Genomic DNA, 27,886 nt, shown 5'->3' on the forward strand with positions numbered 1-27,886 from the left:
GCTATATCAAGAGTCATAATTCAAAGAAGGTCGTAGTGATGTTTATCTTCCATTGTAATATCCCCAGTTTCTTCCGGATTACTGTATTCTCTTGGCAGTCTTCAACATCGATTACGTCTTTTGTGATTCTAACAATACTTTTGACGTCATTGAATTGCACTTTGTATCGAAATTATGAAGCTATTCGTTAACTTCTAAGTTAAATAAAGAAATTTTAATTGGTTCCTTTTGATCTTACGTAAGATCTAGTTAATAGGCTGAATAGCAGCACCTCGAAAGAATCAGGCAATTTATCTTTGCCAAAATTGCAGAAAAACCTGTCAGAAAGAGAATGCGACTTAAAATCAGTTTATTCGGATTACCAATGCGATTGTCTTGCAAATTTGGCGCGGCTCTAGATGCTTGTGGTCCCAAAATGGGCTGGGCGTTGTTGTTTCTATCTTACTTGTTATTAGGTTTGCAGATAACATATGTTGAAAGTTGAGGCCAATGCAATTTACGCGGTTTCACCAAGCAGTTAGCGGTTTCGATAGTGCAGCTACGACTTCGAAACGGGAAAGGAGCCTCTCACTTGGCTGAAACTCGCGTAGTTGCTGCATAAATTTTTGGCCTAGACACTGTTCACAACTGCATACGTAGTGTTATTTCTATTTTGACCAGGGATTGCGACTTTTGGTGCAATTTACGCGTTTGCGGCATTTGGTCTCCCTTTAATAGGCCCTTTCTAAATCAACACATAGACACTAACATTAATATTTGACAAGGAGTAAATTTTTGTGATATGTTGCAAATATGCAAGACGATTTTCTCGTGCACCTAATCGTGATATCACTCTCTGTCACCTTCTTTTGCGTGCCGCCATGAAAATTAAAGAAATTTGCGTGACCCGGAAGTAACATTGTTACCAGAAATAAAAGTTTTCTTTGCTTTCACATTACGTTTAGTGAATTTGTACTAGTAGTTAAAAAGCTAGAAATGCCATCAATTCATGTAGATTGTCTTGTGAATCATGTCAGACTGAAGTCACTGATTGGTTAAAACAAAGCCAATCAAAATCGATTGGTTTATTTATTCGTCGTTGCTCACGTGGAAGCAGAATGTTAAAAACAGTCATCATAGTCTGAAGGAATATTCTATTGAATATACTATCATTAGTACTTTTACACTCTTTTCTGTAGCGGCCAAAGATAGAACCTCTCATGCATTTAGTAATTTTAAATTTGATTCAATCAATAAAGAGACCCTCGATTTTTTGCTCTCTCTGATTGCATTCTCTGTAGTACAAAGATTCATTTTAATTTCGTAGTACTGATTTTACTGTAACTGTGAAAAAGCTATCTTGTTTTGAAGAATTCGAGCAAATTCTTTGATGTAGCAATAGTTTAAGATATATAAAGTTTTTTCGCCGTTATCACATGACGCTTTCGATTTCCTGGTGTTTATGTTCTCTTTGTTTATCGTTTATCATTAGGGCACTTGATAGTTACTGTTGCAAAGCCTCTGCGAAGGACAACAAATGCGTGCGCAAATTAAACTCCTCTTGAGCGGTGGAAATCTCATCATGCTCTCAATATTAGAAAAATCGATAAACCAGTTAGGTGAGCTTAAAATTCTTCTGTATTCTTAAGGTAGACCCCCATTGCGGATCTTTTAAAGCGTGTAGAATACAAGACGTCAACCCAGTATTAAGAGAATAATGCCCTAGTAACACCCATTCTCTTGAAAATAAAGGGCCAGTCGAAGTGGATGACTGAGCTGTATAATATGAACCACAGATTTGAAAGGGCAGAATTCCGTAATAATTGAGAAGGAGTATCGTCATTAACCGTGTCTAATTACGCCTAACAACGAAGAACTGTACAGCGCGCATTGTTCAACCCTCTCAAAAATAGTCACGCGTCAGGAAACTTCCCAGTAGTCAATGTACGCATCTACGTTTTGGTGTCAGCGATCAGCAAGTGGAACCGATCCGATTTCACAAGTCGGTGAGTCGCTACCTCATTGCCCATATCTCTCTTTGTATATTTTCAATGAAGTTTTTTATGAAATTTTCCTGACACGCATTCCGGCACTAAGAAATTACAGCAAACTACCATGACGGAAAATTGTTTTCAGAGCATATAATGCCTGAAAATGGACTGACTCCACTGAGACATGGAACTATTGCGCGCTTGATTGCGGACAATTCCCGTGTTGATGTCCAGCTGCCTAGAAGACAATACAGCCACTTCAGTGTCAGGAAGGCGTCACATTTCTTCATGATCTTTTGAGCATATCTAACATGTATACTTTCCGCTAGCTTTACAAATTCAATACGTATGCACGCCGGCGACATAGGCACGCTTTTATTGCTGCAGACAGCGTACACGGTGGCCACAACGTTGACAAATCAGACATTTGCGGGATTTGTTATTCGTATGGTGCAGGGCTGTCGCTAGTTCTTGTCTTTTTAGCTTGACTTCTGAACAATATGGAACGTGGTTTGTGCTTCGGTCAAAGCTTTTACTCCTGTACGCAAACGACTCCGAAACCAAGAGGGAACACGGCGTCATCAAAAGACACAATCTTTTCGTTTGTCAGTGTACGAGTACAAGATTCTTGTTTCGTCACGAGAAAATCAGTCTCACGACTCGTGTTGTGGATGATAAGTACCTATAAAGGCCTTCAGGTTTCCTACATGATTCTCAGTTAACTAAAACAGGCTCGGCCAAAAATTACATCGAGTCAGTTAAATTTCCATGCGGGATTTTGATTGAAAACTTGGTTCGTGTGTTTGTTTTTACACCGAGTAAGTTTTACAAAACTTTTTATCAAAACAAATATTCCTCCGTTATGTGACGTGACTCTGAGCGTATTCCCTACCCTAGTTCGATTGAAGTTTTTCAAAGGCAGTGATTAATATGTCTTATAGTTTTACCATGGAAAAGGCGACAATGGCCGAACAATGTTGTATTATATTCTCATCATAAAAACAGCGCCATTCGAAACAAATAAATCTAACGAGGAATGGAAAATAATCCAGCTAATGCAAGTTACCCGCTTGCTTGTGTGTGTATAAACTCCTTCGGAATGACTCATAGAATTTCATATCTTTTTAGAACAATTGCAGATAAAACAAAATATTATAAAAAGATAAACCAGCGCCTTTTCTTTAGTAGCAAGGCCAATTTTTACTTCTAATTTTGCTAATATATAATTTGTGCAGCATTCTTTTCTCCGTCTTTCAGCACAGCCATTTTCCGACTTGCAAAATCAAAATTTAGGAAAAGAAACCGATATTCGCTACAAACAGCGGAACACACACCTAGTTGATCCAATGGCGCTTTCCTCTTTCCCAGACCCTTTGATACTGAAGTGATGGCCGTCTGTTTATTTTGTTGATTATTGTCAACCGGTTTAGTTTCCTTTGCAATAAAGATAGCGGTTTAGCTGTAACCAAAGTCTTTGCTGTAACTTGGCTGTCACTTTGCTGAAAGAAGCTGTTTAGCTACTGTCTTCCCAGCCAAACGCAACTAGAACCAGAATTTTTAAGGTTTACCACCACATTGATACCTTTTTTATGGTCAATAAAAAATTCTGGTAAAACACAATCTTTATCAGCTTCTTTCAGTCATCGACCATTCTTCAAAAGGGGCTGACTCCCCAATTATGATTTATGTAGCTTCTCAATTCCCAACCACATATAATGTAAACTCTAACCAAGATTTTGTCTATGTTAAAACCAACATATAAAATAATTAGATCTTCCATGTTGGGAAGTTTGTTTAACCAACATAAAACTCACATAAATCAAGATATTCCTCAAGTTGTTTCATCCCTCACAACTAACTAAAAAGACATTATCGGCAAATTGTATTTAGACGGTATCTTAGTGAAAAATCCCATGTACTAGAAATGCAAAAATCACGATCTTGAGATGCCTTTTGTTCACAATCAATTTAAAAACTTGTATAGCCTTGTGAGAAGTCAATTTACAAACTTGTATAGCCTTGTGAGAGGCCTCATAAAGTCGTGTGCTATACCTACTTGGCCCTGTCATCTCAATATGACAGTATGTCCTATCTAGCAATTCAATAATCATATATGACTTGCATTGTAGATGTATTGTAGAAGGTATTCCTCTTTTCTGATAGTACAATGACTGCCAAATTCCTTGGAATACTTGAAGACTTTTGTCTTGTTTTCGTGTTTCTCATTTTTTATACCGAAATCCTCTCCCTCCATTCCGAAAATTGCTGATAAGATTAATAAATATGAAAAAGTCTCACCAAAATCTCATACGCTGCCTTGTAGCAAACCAAGAATTTTTAAAGGTCAAGCGGGGTGGTTGAATTAAAAATTCTAAATTATCTGCTACCTGCATTGCTAAAACAGTTGTAACCTGAAAGAACTACTTCCTGTTTTTGACCACCTGCATCTGTAAGATAAATGCCCGTTTTTCTTAGAAAACTGCCGTGAACCGTTAAATTGAGTATAACCTGAACCTTTATATTACATTTGCCAAAAAGTTAAGGGTACCCTCCAGAAGCGAATTTCTCGTCCCATATTGTTTAAATTTGGCGGCACATTTTGTTTCCTTATATTTGCCCCATCCCAGTATTGAGGATATTGCCCTCCTAAGGAAACCCTTGGCTTACTCATACTCGCCTGATTTCGTCTCACTGCATTGACACGGTGGAACCAATGGCGGCGCCAGCCACTAAGCTCTGGGGGGGGCAAACCAGAAAAAATTAAGACGTGTCCCTCCAGTCCCCCCTCCCCCCCCGTGGCGCCGCTACTGGGTGGAGCCTGTTATTTTATGCTGGCCAATAATGTCTGCCCCAGTATCAACGATCTTTTTCCTCCTGCAAGAGGCTGTAGCTGGACATCCCCTAGCCCCTTCCTCTTTGGGGAATCTTTGCCATTTTATTCCTCCAATATTATTTTCCAAAATTGCAACGTGGAGCCTGTTATTTTGCACCGTTAAGATACTGGTCATATTTAGGTAATGAAGTGTGTGGCCTCTGTGACTACAATTGCCGTCAACCCAACATTGTTAACTTCTAATTGCCTCTAATTCAAGTCCCCAAGTTGTCGTTTCAGCCAGTCAGATTGTATAAGTTACAAGATTTACAGGTTTTAATCAATTTGCTTACTGGATTTTTCATCCAAAATTCTTTGATTGTTTTGAGTCTATTGGTTTTCAGTCTAAATTACCTGTTCAAGCAAAACAAAATTTCTAGCATATCTAAAAAACACAAAGCCTCTTTATTAGAAAGCTAAATGGATTCACATATAACCTTACCTTGCCGCTTTCTAATTTTCGTGCTAATCCAATATGAAAGATTGAGGGATAACTCCAAATTTTCTAGAATTACATGCTTTGGTTACTTTCGTTGATATCATAGCATCAGAAGCACGACCATCGATCATTGTCATATCCATTCATTTCACCAAACTGTTATCAATTTATCAGTAATTGTATTAAATCTAGATCCTTTGATTCTTTGTATCTTTTCAGGATTTGCTTTGATATCGAACCTTTCTACGCCGAAAATCGAAGACTTTGTATTTTACTGCTTTTCAGAGATTTTCAAGACTAAGAATTAAGCTCTCTAGCCGTTAAAATATTTAAACTGGACAATAATACTGCAATGAAGCTTCTACTTCAGAGCCTAAATCCCGTTTCATGGGAGTGGATCCGATCCAGACAAATTCCATAAGAGTACAAATAGGCCTTGCATTTAATTGTGGATACATAAACGTGTAGATCTGCTATCTGAACTCTTTTACGAGACCCCTACTTTGGTCCCACAGCGTCTAGTAAGAGGTTGCTGGAACGTCCAGTAAGGGCCGCAGAGAAGGAGCATTGCGAGAAAGTGACCTCTTTCGTTTCTCTGGTCTCACTTTCTTTACTACTCCACATTTTCCGGCAACACTCCTCCACAACCCTGCTTGACGCTCTTGAACCCGAGGAGGTCCTGTATAAATCTGGTCAAGATTGGCTCTGAAAAAGGAATTGAAAGAGAGGCTGCAAAGTCCTGCAACGACCGAAACACAATATGCCGAAACTTTATACTGAAGAAACGAAATAGTGAGAAAAATGAGAACACTGCGGAGGAGTACTGAAGCAATACACCAATTCGACTTACGGCCTCGTTTCGAAAAATTCTTCAAAATTTTTTTTTACAAAATTTTTCACCTCAGATTCAGATTGAGAGCAATGATTTTAGTCTAATTGTAAGTTTTCATTATGATATTGCTCACGATAGTGATTCTATGACGACGCAAAGATAAAAACTTTATAAGGGATTTGATCGTGATTGGCGACTAGCGGGGTAAAGTTTCCCCCGGAACGATTTTTGCGGTCAAATCCCTTTCAAGTTTTCAAACTTCATTTCTATGTAAAATCTAAAATACAGGCTGAAACAATATAAAAAATGGTATCCCGCCTAAAATTATGGCGATAAAACCAAATCTGAGCTTAAAATGTCGTATAATTAAGTTTGGAGATATTCCCAAAACGAGGTCGTAAGTCGAATTGGTGTATATCTTACAAAACTGTTAAAATTCTTGCTACGTTTCGTTAGCAGCTTTAAATTTTTTGATCTGATAAGCTTTTTGTCATCTGATACTGAGCAGTCATTCCTATTGAATATATATGTATGAGTAACCTTACCACCAACCAAGACTTGATTGTCAGCTGTTTGTACCATAGCTACTTAGAACAGCAACAGGGTTGAGGTCAGAACAATTTTTAGTGATGAACCCCAGATATTTTAGGCAACTTTGAGGGTTGTCCCGTGTCATTTTGCTTATTGAAAACTTTGTTGGAAAGTCAGTTATTCACTAAAGTAGAATAAATTATTCACTAGAGTTAATGGATAAGATTTTCAAACGTAGATTTCAAAATGAGGTTTGGGCACGGATTCTAATCTAGATTGATTCTAATCATTTTGTTATTTTTAGATTGAAGAGGTTGAAATGTGTGAAACCAAAATGTGGTCTTTTCACTATAAAGCTTACAGCCTAAAGTGAAGAATGATTTTTTTTATTGTCAGTACTTAAGTTGAACACAGAGTTGGAAACTGATTCAATATATACATTTATATATAACTTTATCGCAAGCATACCCATGCCAAAAAAAATTGAATGGGTTTTCCATAAACGGATATGTACCTTGTCAATCTTTTGGGTAACAAGACTAGTAAATTACATGTATTGTTTTAGTTTATTTCGGGAATGATATGAAGCTGAAGAAAATTCTTCAAGAATATCTAGAAAAGAAAAAAATCCTTTTAAAGACCTAACAAGAAAAGCACCCCTTCCTTTTCATCTCAGCAAACAAAGATGACCGTTAGAACAAGCAAGAGGTTAAAGGCGCTCAAAAGTCAAATGTGAAGGAAGTTGAAGTAATCGCGTAAGCAGGAAATTTTCAACATTCTCGAGGTGGTCATATGCAATTGTGTAGTCGAGAATTATAGGAAGGAAAAAATAGTTGAAAACAAAATCGCCGCTTTACTAAATTTTTTTTTAGAAATATGGAAAATTATACCATACAAATATTGAAAAATTTCAACATCATTTCTGAATTTGATTACGTGGAATCATAAATGATAGGGACTTCTGAACAACGCATGTTCTAAACACTCTCATACTCAATCGAACCTTGGGTGAGACAAATATTGAAAGTCTAACGAGGTTAGTTGTAAAAATACCTTGATATCTTTAACTATGCTAATATTTAAGAAGCTAAAAGGCACTTTTCGTTTGAGTATAACGCTGAAGCCCAAAGACTTTAGGGAGCTTAACGATGTTATGCCCACCCTATAAAGCTGAATGCTTGTTAAAAATTTTAGGACTCAGCAAGTCATATCCCAAAGACTAGCTAAGGACATTGTTTTCTTAGCATTTCATTTTGCATTGGCTGAAAATAACCAAAAGTAATCCTTGCGGTATAATTTACAGGTCATTTTTCTTGACTAGTCAGGAAACACTATAGGGTTCCCTTTCCGAGAAACTTTCGATTCCAGTGTCCTACGCCAAAGCCAAAAAGTATCGTGGATAGTGGTGGATGGGGGGGGAAGGCAACTAGGGGCAGTTGCCCCTCCCTCACCGAGTTCAAGTCTTCTTTTGAAAATGGTTTGGCACAATTATTGTAAGAATTTCCTTTAGAACATGAATAGAAAGCCTTCTGTCAGTGGTTAGGATCTGAAATTGTTATACATAGCGTACTCTCCTCGCCAATTTCTGAAAATTTTTCAGCGCTAGTGGCGGATTTAAGGGGAGGCAACTAGGGGCAGTTGCCCCTCCCTCGACGAGTTGAAGCAAGTCTGCGCCCCTTTTTTAGAAATTGTGCACCCCTTTTGAAGAATGAGAATCAGGTGAAAACGTTTCTGAGACCGATAGGTTAATTTGCTTCCAGGATTACCTAAAAGTTATGTTGTTTATTCTGAAAATGGATCTGAAATTGTTGTATACAGCGCACTCTCGTCACCAATTTTTGAAAAATTTTCAGCGCCCCCTCTACCAACTGCTCCTCCTTCAAATTTGCTCTGGATCCGCCCCTGTTCAGCGCCCCCATTGATTTGTTCTGGATCTACCCCTGATCGTAAAAAGGGATTGGCAAAAGGAATAAGTATTCCATACAAAGACAAAGGTGCGCCAGCAAACCCGTTTGCTGCTGGTTTTGGATAAAAAGCGAAAAACGTACTGCCAAGATAAGATTGTAAATACAGCAGTAGGCATTAAACATCCAGAATTAACAGAATCACGTAAAAATGGAAAAAAGCTTTCGCATACAAGGACTAGTCAATAGCGTAGTAAGAGGGAGGCAAGAAGCATAGGCACAGACTTAAGGGGCCTCGGCTCTAAACCATGGGAAGTAGAAGTGGGCTATCGAGATTTTAGACTAATTTTTAATATTCTTGGTTTAACGCTTAAAAATCGTCTCAAAAGATTTAATCAAGATCAATATTAACGACAATCAAAAATTACATGAAAATCACATTAGAACCCTCAGCTAAGCCTCTTTCTACCCTCTGCCGTCGGCAGCCTCCATTAGCAATTGCCATTAACTTTTGAGCCAAAAAATTGTGAAGATGTCTCCAGACAAGATGAATTTGGTTATTTTCTGCCCAAACCTTAAATTGTTCCCACCATGTTCAAAAAAATTTTTATTCCAATTATGTGTTAAAAATAGAAAGTGATATTTCTGAAATGACAAATGTCCCTTTTGGCTTGACGGTGTTCGGTAAGCTGTATGGACACCTTAAAAAATGACAGTTATCTTGTTTTGGTCTTCTGTAAATGTGTTTCCGCCTAGAAACTGAATTCGATTTTCTGTCATCTCCGAAAATTGGTGGTTTTTGACAAGGAAATCTTCATTATTGAACAATTTTGATGTGTTAATTCCAATGGATCTATGGAGGCCCTTTAAGATATCTATATACATAAAATAAATGGAACGAACTCACCGCTTGAGAATTTAATCAATAAACAAATCTTTCATTTCTCTAACTCAATTTCATTCCTCGATCCTTACGAACTCAACTATCACACCCCATAACAAAACTAAAATCAACTAAACTGTTTCCATGGATATCAGTTAATGTGCAGTGCAATTAGAAACAACAAAGAGTATTTAAAATGCGTTAAAACAATGGTAATTATGTGTGAACAATAAGAGGACGTGAAAATGCATATAAACATAATACTAATGAGAACAGTTCACCACAGAGCTCCCCCCCTAGAGAGCTAGTGCGATAAAGCGAACGATAAATGTCATAATTAAGGAAGTGTTAAAGGTGCAAAAGAGTAAACAGATATATTTAAGTTACGAATAAAAACGGTCTGGAAAATGAACATGACGTCCAGAGCGAGTTTTACGGATAGGTACATCGGACTCCTTTGGAGACGGAGGAATAACAGTTTCGTCACGACTCTTAACTGGAGGAGCAGATATATCAATGAAGGCTGGCTTTAACCTGTCCAAACATACCGTATCCTGTTTTCCATTGATGTCCAGTGTATAGTACTTTGGAAAACGACGAAGAATCCGGAACGGGCCACGGTAAGGAGGTTGAAGGGGAGCTTTGACACTGTCATCGCGAACGAACACATGAGTGCAGGACTGCAAATCAACAGGAATGTAGGAGCGATTTGTATGAGACCGGGTTGGCGTAGCTTGTAGCTTTGACATGTACCGACGTAAACGGTCAACGTAATTTTTCGGATCTAGAGAAGCCAAGGATGACGGAGCAAAAAATTGATGAGGGAGACGAAGTTGTGTTCCAAAAACGAGTTCAGCGGGGCTGCAGCTAAGGTCTGATTTAAAAGAGGAACGAATATTAAGCATTATCAATGGAAGGCAGTCAGTCCAATTAAGGCCGTTATCCGATGCTTTCAAGGAAGACTTCAATTGACGATGAAAGCGCTCCACAAGACCATTAGCAGAAGGGTGGTATGCAGTTGTATGGATGTGGTTGGTTTTTACCTGCGAAAGTTCTTCATCAAATTGTTGTGCATCAGCAAGTTGGGAGAAATCGATCGATGAATGGATAGAATTAATATCAAGGCGTGACAGGGCATCAGCAACAGGGTTTTTAATACCTTTAATGTGTCGAATATCTGTTGTGAATTGCGATATAAAGTCCAGATGTCGAATCTCCCTAGGCGAATGACGAGAAGATGCTGAAGAAATGGCATGTATTAGAGGCTTGTGATCCGTTAAAATGAAGAACTGACGACCTTCAAGAATATGACGGAAGTGGCGAATGGAAAGGTATACTGCAAGTAATTCTTTACCGAAAGTACTGTACTTTGTTTCCGATGGTTGTAATCGCTTTGAGAAAAAGGACAGAGGGTGCCAGGTACCATCTATGTATTGCTGAAGTACGGCACCAACCGCAATATTTGAAGCATCAGTCATCAGACTGTATGGAGCTCTAGGGACTGGATGGCGGAGTAAAGTTTTGGTTGCTAAAGTAGATTTGACAGCCGTAAATGCGGTACAGGCAGACTCTGAGAGGTGAAAAGGCTGTTTTGTGTGACGAGCATTTAGAAGATCAGTTAATGGCTGCATGAGTGTTGCACAGTTTGGTATAAAACGGCGGTAAAAGTTGACGAGGCCAAGAAATTCACGTAGCGAGCGTAATGATGTTGGAGGCGGAAAATCTTGAATAATTTGAACTTTGGAGGAGAGTGGGCTGATACCGTCAGCAGAAACATGATGACCCAGAAAATCCAATGAAGCAGATCCAAATTCACTTTTTGATGGATTTATGACAATGCCGTAGTCTTGGAAACGCTGAAAAATTATACGGAGATGATGTAAATGCTCCTCTGCGCTAGCACTTGCAATTAGAACATCATCGATATAGGCATAGACGAAATCAAGGCCCCGCAGGACCTCGTCAATAAAGCGCTGAAAAGTCTGTGCAGCGTTTCGAAGGCCGAAAGGCATACGCACGAATTCGAAAAGGCCAAAAGGTGTTGTTATGGCAGTTTTTGAAATGTCGGATGGTTCAACAGGAATTTGGTGATACGCTTTAACCAAGTCGATTTTTGAGAATATATTTTTACCATGCAAAGAAGAAGAGAAATCTTGTATGTGGGGTATTGGGTAGCGGTCTGGGATGGTTATGTTGTTCAATGCGCGATAATCTCCACAAGGTCTCCAGTCACCTGGGGTGGGTTTTGGAACCATGTGAAGTGCAGAAGACCAACTACTCTTTGAAGGACGAATGATGCCTAATTGAAGCATGTGATCAAATTCCGACTTGGCGATAGCAAAACGATCTGGAGCGAGTCTTCGTGGACGACAGAAAACAGGTGGACCCTCAGTGCGAATATGGTGCGTCACAGTGTGTTTGATGGCAGTTTCTTTGTTTGAAAGACGAACAATGTCTGGAAACTCTTTTAGAAGATCTTGATAAGGCGTAGCCAGAGTCGATATCGCAAAAATGGGACAAGGTGAAGTGGCTGGGGTTGTAAGGCCTTGAATGGTGAGGTTAGTGTTTGTGTCAAGAAGTTTGTGGTGACGAAGATCCACTTTTAGACCAAAATTGGCTAAAAAATCGGCACCAAGGATTGGACGAGGCACGTCAGCGAGAATGAATACCCATGGAAAAATACGGCGTAAACCAAGATCTAAAGTGACTGACTTTTGTCCATAAGTTGCAATAGGTGTATGATTGACAGCTTGAAGAGTGATCTTTGATGGAAATTTACGCTGTTGTGAAGAAGGTGGAAGGACACTAACTTCAGCACCTGTATCAACAAGAAAACGAGTACCAGTCTTTCGGTCAGTAACATAGAAAAGACGACTGTGAGCGGAGGAACCAGACGAAGAGGCCGCCTCTAATCGCTGGTGGGACCGTTTCCCAAAGACGATGAGCGAAAAGAACATGGTGACTGACATTTGCTTGCATTAACACCAAAACGCCAATGGTACCAACATTCAGAATTAGGGTGGCGAGATCGACTTGAACTGCGAGAGGGGCGACGAGAACCAGATGAAAAACTGGAGCGACGATAAGGAGAACGACCACGAGAGGAAACTTGAGATTGTAAAGCCTGTACAGCAATGGTTAGCTGAGAAATTTGCTCTTGTAAATCGCTTGTTGAAACTGAAGGTGTTGCTGTGGCAGAAAGGGGGGACAGCAAAGGTGACGATGAAGTAACGTCTAAAATCTTATCAGCAAGAGTGGCAAGTTGATCTAGGGAAATTGTATCAGCAGAGGAAACCAAGATGGGTTGAACATTAGTCGGTAAACGTTCGAGAAACAACTGACGAAGAATACGCTCCTCGAGCTCTGCATTGCCTAAAAGCTGTCGCATTTTGCGAAGAAGTTGGGTGGGTTTTCGATCACCGAGTTCCTCTGCTACTAGTAACTGATGAAGACGTTTTCGCTCCGAAACAGACGTACGCTTGATAAGCTCGGACTTGAGGTAGTCATATTGTTGAGAAGTTGGTGGATTAAGTAATATGTCGCGAATCTCTTGAGCAACTTCTGGCGGAAGCATGGAAATGACATGGTGATATTTTGTCGATTGAGATGTAATATTGCGTGTCTGAAACTGAGCCTCAACTTGTGCAAACCAAATAGAAGGATCGGAAGGCCAGAACGGAGGTAGCTTGAGACTAACAGAAGTGATGTTCGTAGTGGAAGTTGAAGGAGTTTCAGAGGAAGTTTCGGGAGTAGACATGATGTTGGTGTGTGAAGTAAACAATGGCGCAAGGATAAAATCAAACGTAAACAAATGCAATGAAGACGTCGTGGTTACCAATTATGGAGGCCCTTTAAGATATCTATATACATAAAATAAATGGAACGAACTCACCGCTTGAGAATTTAATCAATAAACAAATCTTTCATTTCTCTAACTCAATTTCATTCCTCGATCCTTACGAACTCAACTATCACACCCCATAACAAAACTAAAATCAACTAAACTGTTTCCATGGATATCAGTTAATGTGCAGTGCAATTAGAAACAACAAAGAGTATTTAAAATGCGTTAAAACAATGGTAATTATGTGTGAACAATAAGAGGACGTGAAAATGCATATAAACATAATACTAATGAGAACAGTTCACCACAGATCTTTCTTTTGTTAAAAAAGTTTGTTGGCCTATTGCACTAAACTGGGTGATAGGCTTATGTCTATGGCCTTCCTATCCCATTGAAAAGCCCCCGCCCCCAGTAACTGCCAAACTATGATGGAATTTTTTCATAACAAACATAAGACCTAAGTATGATTTTCTTCAGTAAAACTCAACAAAATCTTAACGTGTTATAACTGCTGCTGTCAATTCAGAGAAATTTCCAGCAAAACTTAATCAATATAAATCGGATTCTACAAGTTTGATTATAAAACCCTAAGTCTAAATGGAGTGTTACAAGAAACATTCTGAAATTCAACTAGAATTAGAGCAAGGTAGAGAGAGGAGTATTCTTGTAGACTAGTACGATGACCAGGGGATGAAAATTTCTTTCTATTGAAAAACAGCTACCGCAAAAGAATGCGACGCGGCTATGCTCAAAGAGTAATTCTTGCCAGCGGTTTACAGGGTTTTTGAAAATCAGATTCCTGGTTTATTTTCTTATTTTCGTAACAATCTTTCATGCTAAGCTGGAGAACAAGTCACCAACTTGAAGTCAAGAGCATCTTCCTTCACGCCTTGTTAACAAATAACCTTCAAACTTTTAAGTTTGAAAAGTTTACAAGTTTCCCTCCATCTTCAATTCTTCGTTAATGTTTTGTTTCTCCTTCTTTAGCCGCAGCCTCTAATCTAAAACTGTATCTTTGTTTGAAACAAAAGACAATTGTAATGCTGTTATAAATGTTTATAAATACATTCACCCTTTGAAATCTCTGTGAGATAAATCCAATCAAAATTCCATACTGGCCAATCATATTCGATGAATGCAATCACGTGCAAGTAACGCACGTAAAGGATAATTAATTGGAGTAAGGACAGGAAGAATTTAGATAAGTTTCTTCAAAAATTTGATTGCAACAGAAACTTTTAGTCACGTTGGCTCACCAGTTTAGATTTACAGCATCGTCTTACTTATCAAGTGGTTATTTGCTTTTCGTTCCAGATAAAGGGAGATCGACAAGCTCAATTAGAAACGGTTGAGTGCCAGCCGCAATTGCCAAGGCGAAGACACTTCAAGCCTGAGTGATCATCGATTCACCCAACTGACTTACGGACTGGAAAATCATGGCACATGCAGGTTAATTGACTTCTCGCTCCACTTACTACTCACAATAAGTTCGAGTTTGCTCAATATTTTAATAATAAATGAGTTGATTTACATTGCGCCTTCTGTCAATAACCAGGTGTAACTCAGAATTCAATCGAATTTATAGTTAGGCCAAATTAGCAACCAGCTACGCTCAGCCGTTTGTTGACTGTTTCTGCGCTTTCCAATTATCTGTTGGCAAATTAAATTGCACTTGCGTGGACTTTGAAAGCGGGAAATAGGGAACTGCTCCATCGCTGAAATGAAGCTTCTGCTTAGCAATTTTAGTGCTGCTAAGAAGATGAAAGGATGCTCGGAAAGCGGTTGTTGGTAGGTCGTCCATTTGTTGTTTGCAACATACGTTAGGCCGATAAAAAGGCGCGACTCAGCGGGTATCAATGAAAACACTGTAGTTTTATCTGTTATTCTAATGTTTTCAGAAAATTCAGAATTCACTAACAATTTTTTCTGTAATCTAATAAAAGTTAGATAGGCCAAATCATTCTAATTGTCATGGTTGCTTCGTAGAAGTGAAGAATTTTTTGAAACCCTTGAAATGTTTTCTAATTTTTTGAATTAATCCTTTCAGTCAAAGCTGTTTTCAGTATGGCAATAGATGGGATAGGAGACAGGGAATTTCTCCTCAGTTTGTTACCTTTCCAGGGACATAACGTGCATGCTGTGACAGGGGGAGGGGCATGATTAATTTCCTGATATAGCGAATATCGCGCATCTACCATACATGTCAGTATTCTGAGTATGGCCGTTTTTGACAAGATCTTGGATGTGCCTACAGCCCCACACTTCAGCTGCAGATGTGCAAAACTTACCTGAGAATCCCAGGTGCACCAGAACCATCAATTTTTCCAGATATAAATTGAATAACCACATTTCCAGATATATTGAGAAATTGAATATAGCTAGTTTTTAGGTGCACCCTCAATGGTGCCATGTCTCATCCTTGGTGCACTATGGTCATGCTCTGTGTACTGAATACTGTGGCTAGCAGGATGAAACATTCTAACTGAATTTTGTGGGTAAAGGCTAGGCTTTTTAAAATAAAGGCCATGCTATATTCCAGGTTTATGTTTGGGCTTAAAGCAGTGTTGATATTTATATTTATGCTCTTAGGTATTGAGAGAATTGTCCACTCCTCACTAAAGCTATTTTGTAGATAATGGGCTTCTGAAATTTATTTTAGATTCTCAGACACGTCTTCCTTCTCCTCTTACCTTTCTTTTTTTATCTTTGATGTTATGGATGTTTCACACTTTATTTTGATTGCATTTGAAAGTCAAATCAAAATCAGACCACTTTTTAATGAACACATATAATTGCTATGTCTCTGCTCCATGGAAACCAGTCAAGTCTTCAAAATATGGTATTATTACTCCATCTGTGAATGGTTTGAAGTCACTATTTTCAAAATCAATTATATGCAATCACTCACTGGAAGCAAAGAAGCAATAGAACCCCAATCAAACTGCTGGCTAATGTGCAGCTATCTTACAAATAGGGTATAATTTCTGAGTTCTAGATGCTATTCTGGCTGAGCACCATTAGGCTTTCAAACCTGAAATTTATTGTTCTATTTCACTTACCTTTAAGGTCCAAAACATTTATTTCCAAGTTCCAGTTCCAGAGTTGACTTTCTTTTCAATCTGAGTTAATTATCTGTTGTCCCAGGCAGAGTCTATGAAATTGATCATTTCATTTCAATTTAAATATTCTTAAGAAATTGAAAGGTCCAACAGAACCCAATTCAACAATTAATCAAGAAAAAAATTATCTGAAGGTGTACATTTTTTTTGTCTAACTTCAACAAATATTTTTTGTTTCTGCAAGTATTTAAAATATATTACCTGCTTTCCTTTAATATATTTGGTGTGTGTTAAATTTGTAATTTCATTTTTAGGTCATGGAGGAATCAACCAGCTTGGTGGATTATTTGTCAATGGGCGACCATTACCTGATCCAGTTAGAAGAAAAATAGTTGAGCTGGCACATCAAGGTGTTAGGCCATGTGACATATCTAGGCAACTTAGGGTTTCCCATGGATGCGTTAGTAAAATTTTAGGACGTTATTATGAGACAGGATCCATCAGGCCTGGTGTCATTGGAGGGAGTAAACCTAAAGTTGCAACTCCTCTAGTGGTCAACAAAATTGCAGATTACAAAATTGCAAACCCAACAATGTTTGCTTGGGAAATCAGAGACAGGCTGCTGGCAGATAATATTTGTTCCCAGGACAATGTTCCTAGTGTTAGTTCAATCAATAGAATTGTTAGAAACAAAATAAATTCTAGTAACATGTCACAGATGAGCCAAAATGAATTGGGACAGGAAATCAAAACAGAACACCAGCAAGCTGGTGTACCAGTTTTATTACCTGGTGGCTTTTCACAGTTTCCAGGAAGAGGAGGAGCTTACTCAATCAATGGTATTTTAGGGATTGCCATGGCCTCTCAGTCAGGCCATTCCATGGGAAGTGTATCAGAAAGTGGAGAAAGAAGAGAATTATCTAAGTCAGAACATCAAAATGGTTTTGCAGATGGTAAGCCCTACTCTTTTACAAAGAAGTAAATATTATTCCAGACAAGTAGCTTATTTTTGTAATTTTTGCTCAAGTGACAGACATAACCTTGGTCTCATTATAAATAACATATTTTTTCAGAGAAAAGGGGGGGCATGGGACATGATAATGAAAGTTACAAGTTATGATGCTACATTTTTGGAGATCAATCATACAGTATAATCTGGTTATAAGGTACTTTAAGGGACCAGCAGATTAAGTATGTTATCTCAGATGTAACTAAAAAACAACATTTCAACTTAATTTGTCTCAAAAGTCTGAAAAGCATTTCTGAATATCCAAATGTTGCCGACTCCAGCATCAATTTTGCTAAACATCTTAAATTTTTCGTCGGCACTAGACAAATCTGAAAACTTTAAAACTTATTGTGAAACCTGGATGGCCCTTGAATCAATCAAAGAAACAATAAAACGTTACCAAGCAAAAAACTTTACAAAAAATTGAAGATGTTGCGCAAAATTGATGCTGAAGTCAGCAACATTTGGATGATGGTCAGTGTCACTTATTCCTATGAGAGTTTGCAACTTGACAGTAATTCTGAATTAGTGATGCAACACAATGGACTTTTAACAAAAAAGACACACAAAGTATGTTGTATCTGATGGAATTTGTTTTAAAGATTTGAAGAAGAAGTATTCTATAACGAAAAGTACATTATAAATGAGTCTGTTATAAGGGGGGTATTTTCTTTATGGAGACCTTTTTCGGAAGTACATTTTAACGGAGTATGTTATAACAGGATTATAGCGTATAGTGAGTTATTCATGAAACATACTTAACTCACTCTTCAGGAGATTGTTGAACATATCCTGAAGGGTGAGTTATTCAGGAGACAGGCTTGTAGAGATAAAACATGTAGTTTTATTTTCTTCAACTTTTATATATATATATGCTTTATTACGCTCTACCTGCAAATGTATTGAGCACTGTGCTCCGGGAATATTAACAGAAAAATTTTTATATTTATACTTGTATTATATTAAATTTTTAGTGCAAATTGTAAATGTTGAGTCGATGGCTGCACAGCAAATCCAACTTGCGCAGCAGCAAAGTCAGCAACAACAGCAGCAACAACAGCAACAACAACAACAACAACAACAATCTCAACAACACCAGCAGTTGCAGCAGTCACAACAGCAGTCTGGTTTTGGACAGCACCAGTATCAAGTTTCCAATGTTCATATCACTCAAACTGGTCCCAGTACTAAAAGGCAGACTCGCAAGAACAGAGTGAATTTCACATCAGATCAGTTGGAAGTGCTTGAAAAGGCATTTGAAGAAACAGCTTACCCTGATGCCATCAAGCGAGAAGAGATTGCCAAGTTAGCAGACTTGCCTGAAACAAGAGTGCAAGTGAGTGCAAGGGCTTCATATATATGCTCAATGTTTATGTACCTGCTAATATAACCTTCCAAGAACTTGGAAGGCTGGGAAGGACAACCATTGGTGATTGTTATGAGAAACTTTTGTTGGCTTATTGTCATGATTGTATCCTCTTGTGAAAATCAGTCTTCTTATCACTTCGGAAATCATCAAAAAATTTCTGGATGGCAAATCATCTGCTTTGGAATGTATTAAAATTTTTTTATTACTTTGAAGAATTTCCGTTAAATTCAGGCCTGGCTGTTTGCCTCAGGGCCCTTCTGGATCGCTTGAGGAGGCAATTAATTGCCCCCCTCCCACCAATTTTCTCATCGAAATTTTAAGCTAAGTTTGACATAGAAATATCAAGCATCATATTGCAAGCATCAATGTTTTGTCAGAAATGTGATTTTTTCATGGTTTCCAGGCCCCTGTCTAATTGTATACAAATTTTTAAAAAATTTATTCGAAAATTTTTTCCATTTTAAAAGAATTCATCCACTTGTTAACTACATTTAAACACTGGAAGCAAATGCAAAATTGTCCCACCATGCACATGTTGGATCTGGCCTGACCCCTAGCAATAGCAGTCACATTTGGTTGTTTGATGAAACTAGAGAAAAAACCAGGCCTTTATGTCTTTACTAAGACTACCTCGCAGACAGAACAAAACATTATATCATTCAGCAGATCTCATAATTAAAACAGAACACAATATCACTAGGCAATTCAACTGTTGCCCATTTGGTTAATGTTCAAGGAGGAATGTTCATGTTGAAACCAAACCGTACAGACAGGCCTGTTAAATTAAATATTGTGTATATCTTGTTGTGTAAATATAAAAAATAATGTACTTATGTTTTGTTGTCTTGCTATTCAGGTTTGGTTTTCTAATCGAAGAGCAAAGATGAGAAAGCAAGAGAGCTCATCTAAAGATGATGAGAATATTTCCCATATGCGGTCAAAAACAGCCATTCATCAGCACACCAATTCTACTATAATTCCCCCAACCAGTCTTGCTTTCATGTCATCGTCATATGCGGTGCAAACTGGTATTGAATCAGAAAGTGCAGCTTATCCATCTCATGAACTTAAACCACATTTAACAGAACTAAGGCCAATAGCAGATTCAACACTGGGAAACATACAAAGTATCTTCATCCCATCTTCACAGCAGAATGGATATGAAATAATCTCAAACTCCTCTTTCTTGACACCAAGTCCTCAACCTAACCCAATTTTCACCATCGGAATATCTCAAAGCACATCTCCAAAAATGAATGAAAGTGAAAGTGAAGATACTGTGGTGAATATTAAGACTGAGACGCCACCAAACACTCCTGCTACTGAATCTACTCACATGTCTTTTTCAAGTAAGTTGGGTTCAGCTACAATTAGTACCATAAGAACTAATTTGATTGGCACTTCTGATTGTAAGAGGTTGATTATTATTGACGAAGCTAAGGTTTTAGATGCTCTTAAAGCAAATAATATTGAACAGCTTTTGACAGTTTGATATCTGACTTCTCCCTAGCAATTAGATTTATTTAGAGCAATTAAATGTTTTTATACCAACATTTTTAGTGTGACATTGAAAAAGTTCAGGGCACAGTTTTGTTATGCAATGTTTTGTAATGAATACATTTATGTACACATTGCAAGTCATTGTCACTTGAAAATATTCTTATGATCTGTTTGAAAATGCATATATTCACTATAAATAAAGTTATGCTAACTTCTGTGTTTTCACAAGTTGTATTGCAATGAAGTTAGGTGGCAGTTAGTAGTTGGTACCTAACCTCAATCATTGTGGTTCTATTTTGATACAACATCCCTTGTTCCTCTTTTTAAGAGCAGCACTTGAAACTTTCATGTATGTCTGCTCATTGTACCTACAAGCTTAGCATAAAATGCTGAGACACTTGCAAAAAAAGAAGCTGCTTACAAATCACCCGCCCCCCTTCCCTACAAATCAATGTTGGGATGGGATTGGTATAAATGTGGTAATCCCCACTTATTCTGTAACCATCTTAACCAACATTGACTTTCGGGGGGAAGAGGGTTTAGGTCACCAGCGCATATAATATAAAGATATAGCACACAAATTCCTTATTTGTTCAAATGATTCAGCTATTTTTGGCCAGGACTGTAGCAAAGTTACTTCAGTTTTCAGTCAGAACTGTTTATAGTGTCAATCAATAGTTTTTTAACAATATTTTATAGGTTTCTGTAATGTTGACCAATTTTGGTTTAGATGCATATGTATATATTTACCCTTATTTTCTACCCTTATTTTGAGTATATCCAATGTCCCTTTTTTGTGTTTTTCAATCATCAGTTTTATACATGCTAGATTTTATTCTACAAGATGCATTTCAAATTTGAAATTTTATGAGTATTTAATGTAGGTCAAGGTATAAGGATAGTTTTATTGTGTTTATGTTTTAAATGTTTATGTAAATCTTTAAATGTTGGGTAATTAATACTACCAACACCCCTACGCCCCATTTAAGTCCCTTTCTAGGTTCCTTGCATTAAATAGGAAATTATATCATATAAGACAAATCTACAAATTGTAATGATTTTATGTTTATATATCTTCCCATTCCAAGTGGTGAAAGGATGAAAATAACTGATTGTAATTAGACCCACTATTGAATGTATTTCGTCAGAAATTCTTGGTTTTCTTTCATCCAGTGGTGTGGTTGTTCTTATGTAACAATAATATTTTGCCACGAGATTTAGATGTTTTCCAAATCTGAAATAATTTATTGGTTATATGGCTCTTTTCTTGCAAATAAACCCAGCCTTTTTGCCCTTGTGATTGCTCTTTAGCTTTAAGTGGTATAGCATACAGGTAATGTAGAAGAAAAACAAAAGCTCAATTCAGAAGAAAATTCATATATTTTTTCAATACCGAAATGTATAATTTTTAACTTAAGCCACGAGCTAATCACTTTAGTTTAGGTGATAGAGGTCATGAAAGCGGTCTAGAATTTTGCATAGGTGTTAATGTCTTCCATCTTCGCACCTTGTTCTACCCTATATCATTAGTCGATAGTAGATGCATATAGTTTTTGTATCGTTTTGTATTTTATAACAGATTACTATATTTATAGATAGAAATAACTTTATTTGTAATTATTGCCTTGTTTTCGTTTTCGTTTTCGAATTTCGTTTGATTGCATTGTTTTTTGACTCACTACTCGTATTGTCACCTAGGACGAGTGTCGTTCTAATTCCATATTCTCTGTGATTTTCAAAGAATTCTTTTTCTATGAAAGTCAATTTCTCTAACATAACATTTTTACCACTAATCGCTTTTATTACTAATCAGTTCCTGTGTTCTTTCCTTATAGCATCCCCTTCAATGATAGATTCACAGCCAGCTACACTGACCCAGTTGTCGAGCTCGTTTTCCTTACCCCCTGTCAGTACGCTGACCAAAAGCACTAGTGAAGCAGGAGATCCGACTAACTCTGATTATGACCAGCAATACTCCTCAGATTGGCTAAGGTACCCAACGCCAAATCTAATTGGTAGAACAGCCCAACTAACCGCTAACTGGTATGCTTTCACTAATTTCTTTGTCTTTTCTTTAATTCACTAATATTCACTAATACCTTCTTTCAGCTAAAAGGTTTTTAAAGAAAGCAGCGATGACGCCACATATCACCCAGAAAAGAGATTACGTCACATTACACAGATGTTTTTCTCCTGTGTGATTACACGAGAGCTAGTTTTTTTAAATCAGAAAGAAAAGTTGTAGACACGTTTATTTTATGGAAAGGATAAAGACGAAATTACATGCGCATTTCGATTTAGGTAGATAAAATATGAAGCAAGGCCAATCTTTTGGACTTTATGCGTTTAAGTTTTCAGGGGCCTGGAACCTAGAAATTCAGCTAGATCGAAAAAAATACCCTCATTGAAACCTGTGTGACAACTAAAATGTTTTTAACCTAGTTCGTTTCGTAGAGAACCTTTGTTGGTAAAGTTTAAGATCAAAGATGCCCTAAAAATCTCTAAACTTTGGTGTTATATGATTCGGCATTTTAGTGTGCTACTCTAAAATTCTATTCTGGAATTAGAAGTAACCCGCCTTTCTATGAACGAGCATACCTGTGACTCAACACTATGGTCTCAAAAGATCTTCTAGAAATGAGCACGAACATATAGTTGTTTGGCTTAGGTTTTGCTCTTTGAAGTGATTGTGGAAATAGCTTATTATAGGGTTGCCCTCAAAAACATTACTGAAAAGAATTTTGGTTTGCTATCTGATTGATCGCAGCAAGAATTTATCATTGGAATTCTTGCATTTGATTATTTTTGTTAACTCATTCTTAATCGATGATAGCCAATCGATTGTCTGAATAGATGACTACAGGCTGTTTTTACGATTGCGTACCGTTCCAGCTAGTTTCGTTCCATGCAGTGGATGTTTAGAAGCTGCTTGTACACAAGAGCGATTCAATTTCTGTCATTCCTTTGCGAAAATTAGAACTATTTTGTAAGTTATATGACAAAAGAACGGGACGCGATTGTTCCCGTCCGGTTCCCGCGTAAACGGGAGAAATATCCAAGAAAATGGAACAAGCACTATTTTCTGGGTTTATTGAATAGATTGTCTATGATTGATGATCAGGAATCCCGCGATTATGGACTTGCTTGCTGTAAATCTCTTCATCTGGTAAAACTGTTTTATTTCGCGCGGATAATATGAAACTGAACGAGTGCGTTCACGTGTGAACAGATAGGCTCAAACTAAACGCGAGAAAAATTTATACGAGATATTTTTCATGTCTATGTAGTTGTTTTATGATAATGGAAATTCCATGACCAGGGGCGGGGAGGCAGGAAGGGAAACACCATCTATCAATGCTCTGACCATTTACTCCAACTTTGCTGATGTTTTTCCTTGTTCTGGACTTGAGATCTATTTTGCCGTCTCAAATCTTATGTTCCTCATCTTGTTTTTGCTCTGCCGGCCAGATTCCATTGATTTATTTGCCATGCTGACTAGCAACTCATCTCTCTCTTATCTTAATCAGAACGCACTGTGTAATCAAAGAATTACATCTTTGTTTTTGCACACATTTTCTTTCGCTACTAATATGCCGTAATAAAGCTAATATGGGTGTGGTGAGCTCATCTCAAAGATCAGTGTTGAACGAATTGCCATTTAGATTTTCAAGTTTTACGCCGCTTTGTGGAACATTTGCAGGTACCGTAAACCCTCGAACTAGCCCCTTGGGGGGCTTATTCATTTTTAATATTTTTGGATGGGGGCTTGTACGGGGGGCTTATAAATTTATTATAGACGTTTAGCAGACACCAATAATAAAACTCTCATATTTTAGTAGGAATTTCCTTATGAACATTTAATTAACTGTTACCAAAAGTATGAATTTTTGTGGTAATTCAAAGAAACGCCAAAGACAACTTCAGATGGCAAAAATCAACAAATCGAAGGGGGCCAGTTCGAGGATTTACGATTGCAGTGGGGGCTTATTCGAGAGGGGTGGAGGTTATTGACAGTTGGTGGTTTTAGGGTGGGGGCTTATTCGAGGGGGGCTTTTTCAAAGGGGCCAATTTGAGGATTTACGGTATTGATGTTGTAAGAAAGAATGGGAGGTTGATGTCTGAACTCAGATTGTGTTTGCACTCAGGACCATGATAGCAGATCCATGCTACAGTCGTTTCTTTGGACCTATTTGCGACTGTGGCCTTGAAAAGGCTTTATTTCTTAGTTAAATTGCCGGGCCCTACCTTCTGGGCCTCAAAAGAACAGTTTTCACTCAAAGGGCGAAGAGAATAGGCTCTCTGGGAAAATAAGTAAACGATATAAATTATTTCTCGGGTTTTAATCTTGGATATCCTATCTACATGTATATTTTTTAAAAAGGTGGACAAACTTACTGTTGATCATTTTCTCCTGCATATACAATTAGATTCTTATCTCCTCATCTTGTTGGCAAACTTGCACCTGTTGCTCCTCTGGCGTCATGCATTCCAATTATTTGCTATTGATCTGCTTTGTTACTTTTTAGCAAGATAACAATTCCTTTTCCGTTTTTCATTTCAAGTGTGTTACTGATAAACAGTGTCGTTCTCTCTTTCATATCGTTGCCACATCCATGTAGCTGTTTTTTCAGAATGAGGTTTCTCCTTATGGTATTCTCTTTCATATCGTTGTCTCTTTCATGTCGTTGTCTTATTCAAATCTTTGCCCTTTCAGGTCGTCATCTCTTCAATGTCGTCGCATCTTTCATATCGATGCCTCATCCATGTAGCTGTCTTTTTCAGAATGAGGTCTCTTCCTTATGGCATTCTCTTTCATATCGTTGTCTCTTTCAGGTCGTCATCTCTTCAATGCCGTCGCGTCTTTCATATCGTTGTCTCTTTCATGTCGTTGTCTCTTTCATGTCGTTGTCTTATTCAAATCTTTGCCCTTTCAGGTCGTCATCTCTTCAATGCCGTCGCGTCTTTCATATCATTGTCTCTCTCAGAATGTGGTCTCTTACATATTGCATTTTTTTCATATCGTTGTCTCTTTCATTTCGTCTTCTTTTTCATATCGTTGTCTCATCCATGCAGTTGTCTCGTTAAGATTGTTATCTCTTCCATGTGGACATCCTTTCCGTGTCGTGGTCTCTTTCGTATTGTTGTTCCTTTAAGGTCGACGTCTAGTCCAAATAAAGAATAGGGATGCCGAGAAAACTACTTTGCCATCTTTTTTGGCAAAAAGCAACATTTATAGCTTTTTTAATGCTACATATGCATATGATAATCATACCTCATTTGCTTTTCTAGGGCACCAAAAACTAGTGGGGCTATCCTGGTTGAGCAGACAAAATAGTTGGTCTTCACAAATATCAATTGGCTGAGATTTTGCCGTCAGTATGAATTACAAGGAAGCTTCTACAAAGCCCGGTGTACTCGGTGAGCAGTAGCGTAGCCAGGGTGGAAAGATTGGGGGGGAGTGCAAAGGCGAGTTCAGCAAGGGAAAATTGGGGGTCCACGCCTTTTTGAACGCCAGAAAACGCAAAAGACTTTTTGCCATTTTGGGGGCGTCTCTTGCCTCCCCCTCGCTACGCCACTGTCGGTGAGGCTTACTGCGTGTAACTCCTGTCCTGCAAATTTACAGATTCATGCTCATGATATTGTCTCATTGGTTGTGAAGAAAGCTAGTATGCTTAAGATTCTTGTACAATCTATAGTCCAGTGACATCTGGGTGCCAGATATAGATTTCCTGCAGTACCCTGCCAACTTTCTATGCTCTTAAGAAGGAGGCGTTCGGTGGATTCTGCTTGCCTCCGATTCACTAGCAATTTTCTACCACTATTATAACGAGTTAGTCTGTCTCCCATAGCACTCACCTTTTGTACCCCGTTTTTTATCCCCCTAGTCAATCTTGCCAAAAGACCCTAATTTCATATCCATAATTTTTGTGTTGACCCATAATAGTGGGCTACACTTTTAAGCTTTGCTATTGTAAGGTTGGGGATTTTGCAATTCTTCATGACCTGTTTTCCCCTTGTTTGCTTCAAGTACCGAGTCTCTTGCTGCCCATAGTTAGGCCTAAGAGGCGAATGCCCAAATGAGGCGAGGACCCATTGGAGGCGAGGACCTAAAAGAGGCGAGGGCCTAAAAAAGCTTCGGTGTCCAAATTAAATTTTTCAATGGTCTTTTAAATAATAATTATTAGTTTGAGGTCGAATCCTGGTGAATTTAGGGTTCCAAAAAAAAGGCCAGCTCGAAAGCTCACCCGCTTTCCTTATTTTGTATATACGAGAACATTTTTATTTAATTTTTTGTTTCTCTATTTAGGGTTACAACCGTAAAATCCTTTGTATTTTAGCTCTAAGCTTTGTCGTTTTATAATACTGAACAATTTGCTCGTTTGTACGAGTCCTATTTTATGGAAATAATTTGTTATTTTGTACATTTAGCTGAATTGTAAAGGTTCCGATTTATGAACCAGGGTCCAAATTTAATACTTTCTCGACAATACTTTTGGATTTATTTAATAATGTTTTAATTGGTATTTCATGCCTGTATCTAAGTAAGAAATACTCGTGCTTTATCGAGTTTTTGTGTTTAATAGAAAGACGATTTGATATCCGGTAATATGTTTACCTTCTAGGATTAATATAAAATTCCTTTGACCAGAAACAACGATTCTTGCAAAACCAGTCCTGAGACATATTCCACAGATTTTAGAAGGAAGCAATTTTTGTGCTTATTTTCTATTCCTCATCTGAATATTTTTTTTTACTTTCATTACCCGTGTTTTATACATTATGATTGCTGTAAAATACAATTACTTTCATGGTCAAAAATTTCAAATCGTCTCTCGAATGTTGCATTTTGTTTACATATTCGTTTTTTTAATTGTTTAATTAAACTTTTTTCCTTTCCATATAGCTAGATGATGTATAAATTTGTTTCCCAGAGCGCCTGGACTTCAATAGCTGCAGCCTTTGTGACAAAGAGGGCACTTCGCAAATTCAGTTTGATGATAGCTTTCCATAAGTCTACTGATTTTCAGTTTAGGCCTTTGTCCCCACAGAATAGAGGTTAATGCCAAACTTGCTTTTACATTTAAACCAGATCAGAGAGTCATCATCACAATCATAATGGCCTTCTTCATCGACATATCATTCCCCAATGCCAACAAATCATTTCTCTACAATTATATTATTTCCTACTTATTTGTGTTTCATCCCAACAGGTTCACTATTTTAAACATTTCTGTCTAGTTTCAAATTTTTAGTTGCATTTTCAGTAAATTTCTAGTTGAAGAATCCTGATAAAACAGGTTTTTATTCTTGACTTGGCTTTTCAAAAAACACAAAAGGCCCTGAACCATTTTGCCACAATGTTCGTTTCGAATACTCCTTTTCACGTGTTTTTATATGTACTTTTTTGGAATTCCTATTTAAGTAGCAAATATTTGTAATGAATTTTTCAGTGCTTATTTAATCACATTGAATGCCTTGTTTATATTTAATATCATTTAACGCAGTTTTTCATGACTTTTCTGGACGGTTTTGTAGTTACCATCAATTTTTTCCTATGCATTTTTAATTCCGTAGAATTTTTTCTCAAATGCTATTTACTAATGAAATTGTGTTGTATAATAACACATTGTGATAAAATCAACTCGTTTTTTGTTTGTTCCTTGCGCTGAAGCC

At 37.7% G+C, this 27,886-nt stretch overlaps 1 protein-coding gene across 1 annotated transcript; it reads left to right on the forward strand.

Annotated features, from left to right (window-relative positions):
• The first annotated feature begins 808 nt into the window (after positions 1 to 808).
• LOC135686124 (uncharacterized) lies at positions 809 to 27,850 on the forward strand. Its single transcript, XM_065202299.2, has 7 exons — positions 809 to 1,985; positions 14,590 to 14,724; positions 16,649 to 17,287; positions 18,318 to 18,679; positions 19,569 to 20,061; positions 22,048 to 22,255; positions 25,502 to 27,850. The coding sequence occupies exons 2-7, from the start codon at positions 14,712 to 14,714 to the stop codon at positions 25,545 to 25,547; spliced, it is 1,761 nt and encodes a 586-aa protein (XP_065058371.2). The 5' UTR covers positions 809 to 1,985; positions 14,590 to 14,711; the 3' UTR covers positions 25,548 to 27,850.
• Positions 27,851 to 27,886: the final 36 nt, after the last annotated feature.

The sequence above is a fragment of the Rhopilema esculentum genome, chromosome 6, assembly GCF_057945365.1.
Source record: "Rhopilema esculentum isolate cy_ngs chromosome 6, ASM5794536v1, whole genome shotgun sequence".
NCBI classification, from domain to species: Eukaryota; Metazoa; Cnidaria; class Scyphozoa; order Rhizostomeae; family Rhizostomatidae; genus Rhopilema; species Rhopilema esculentum.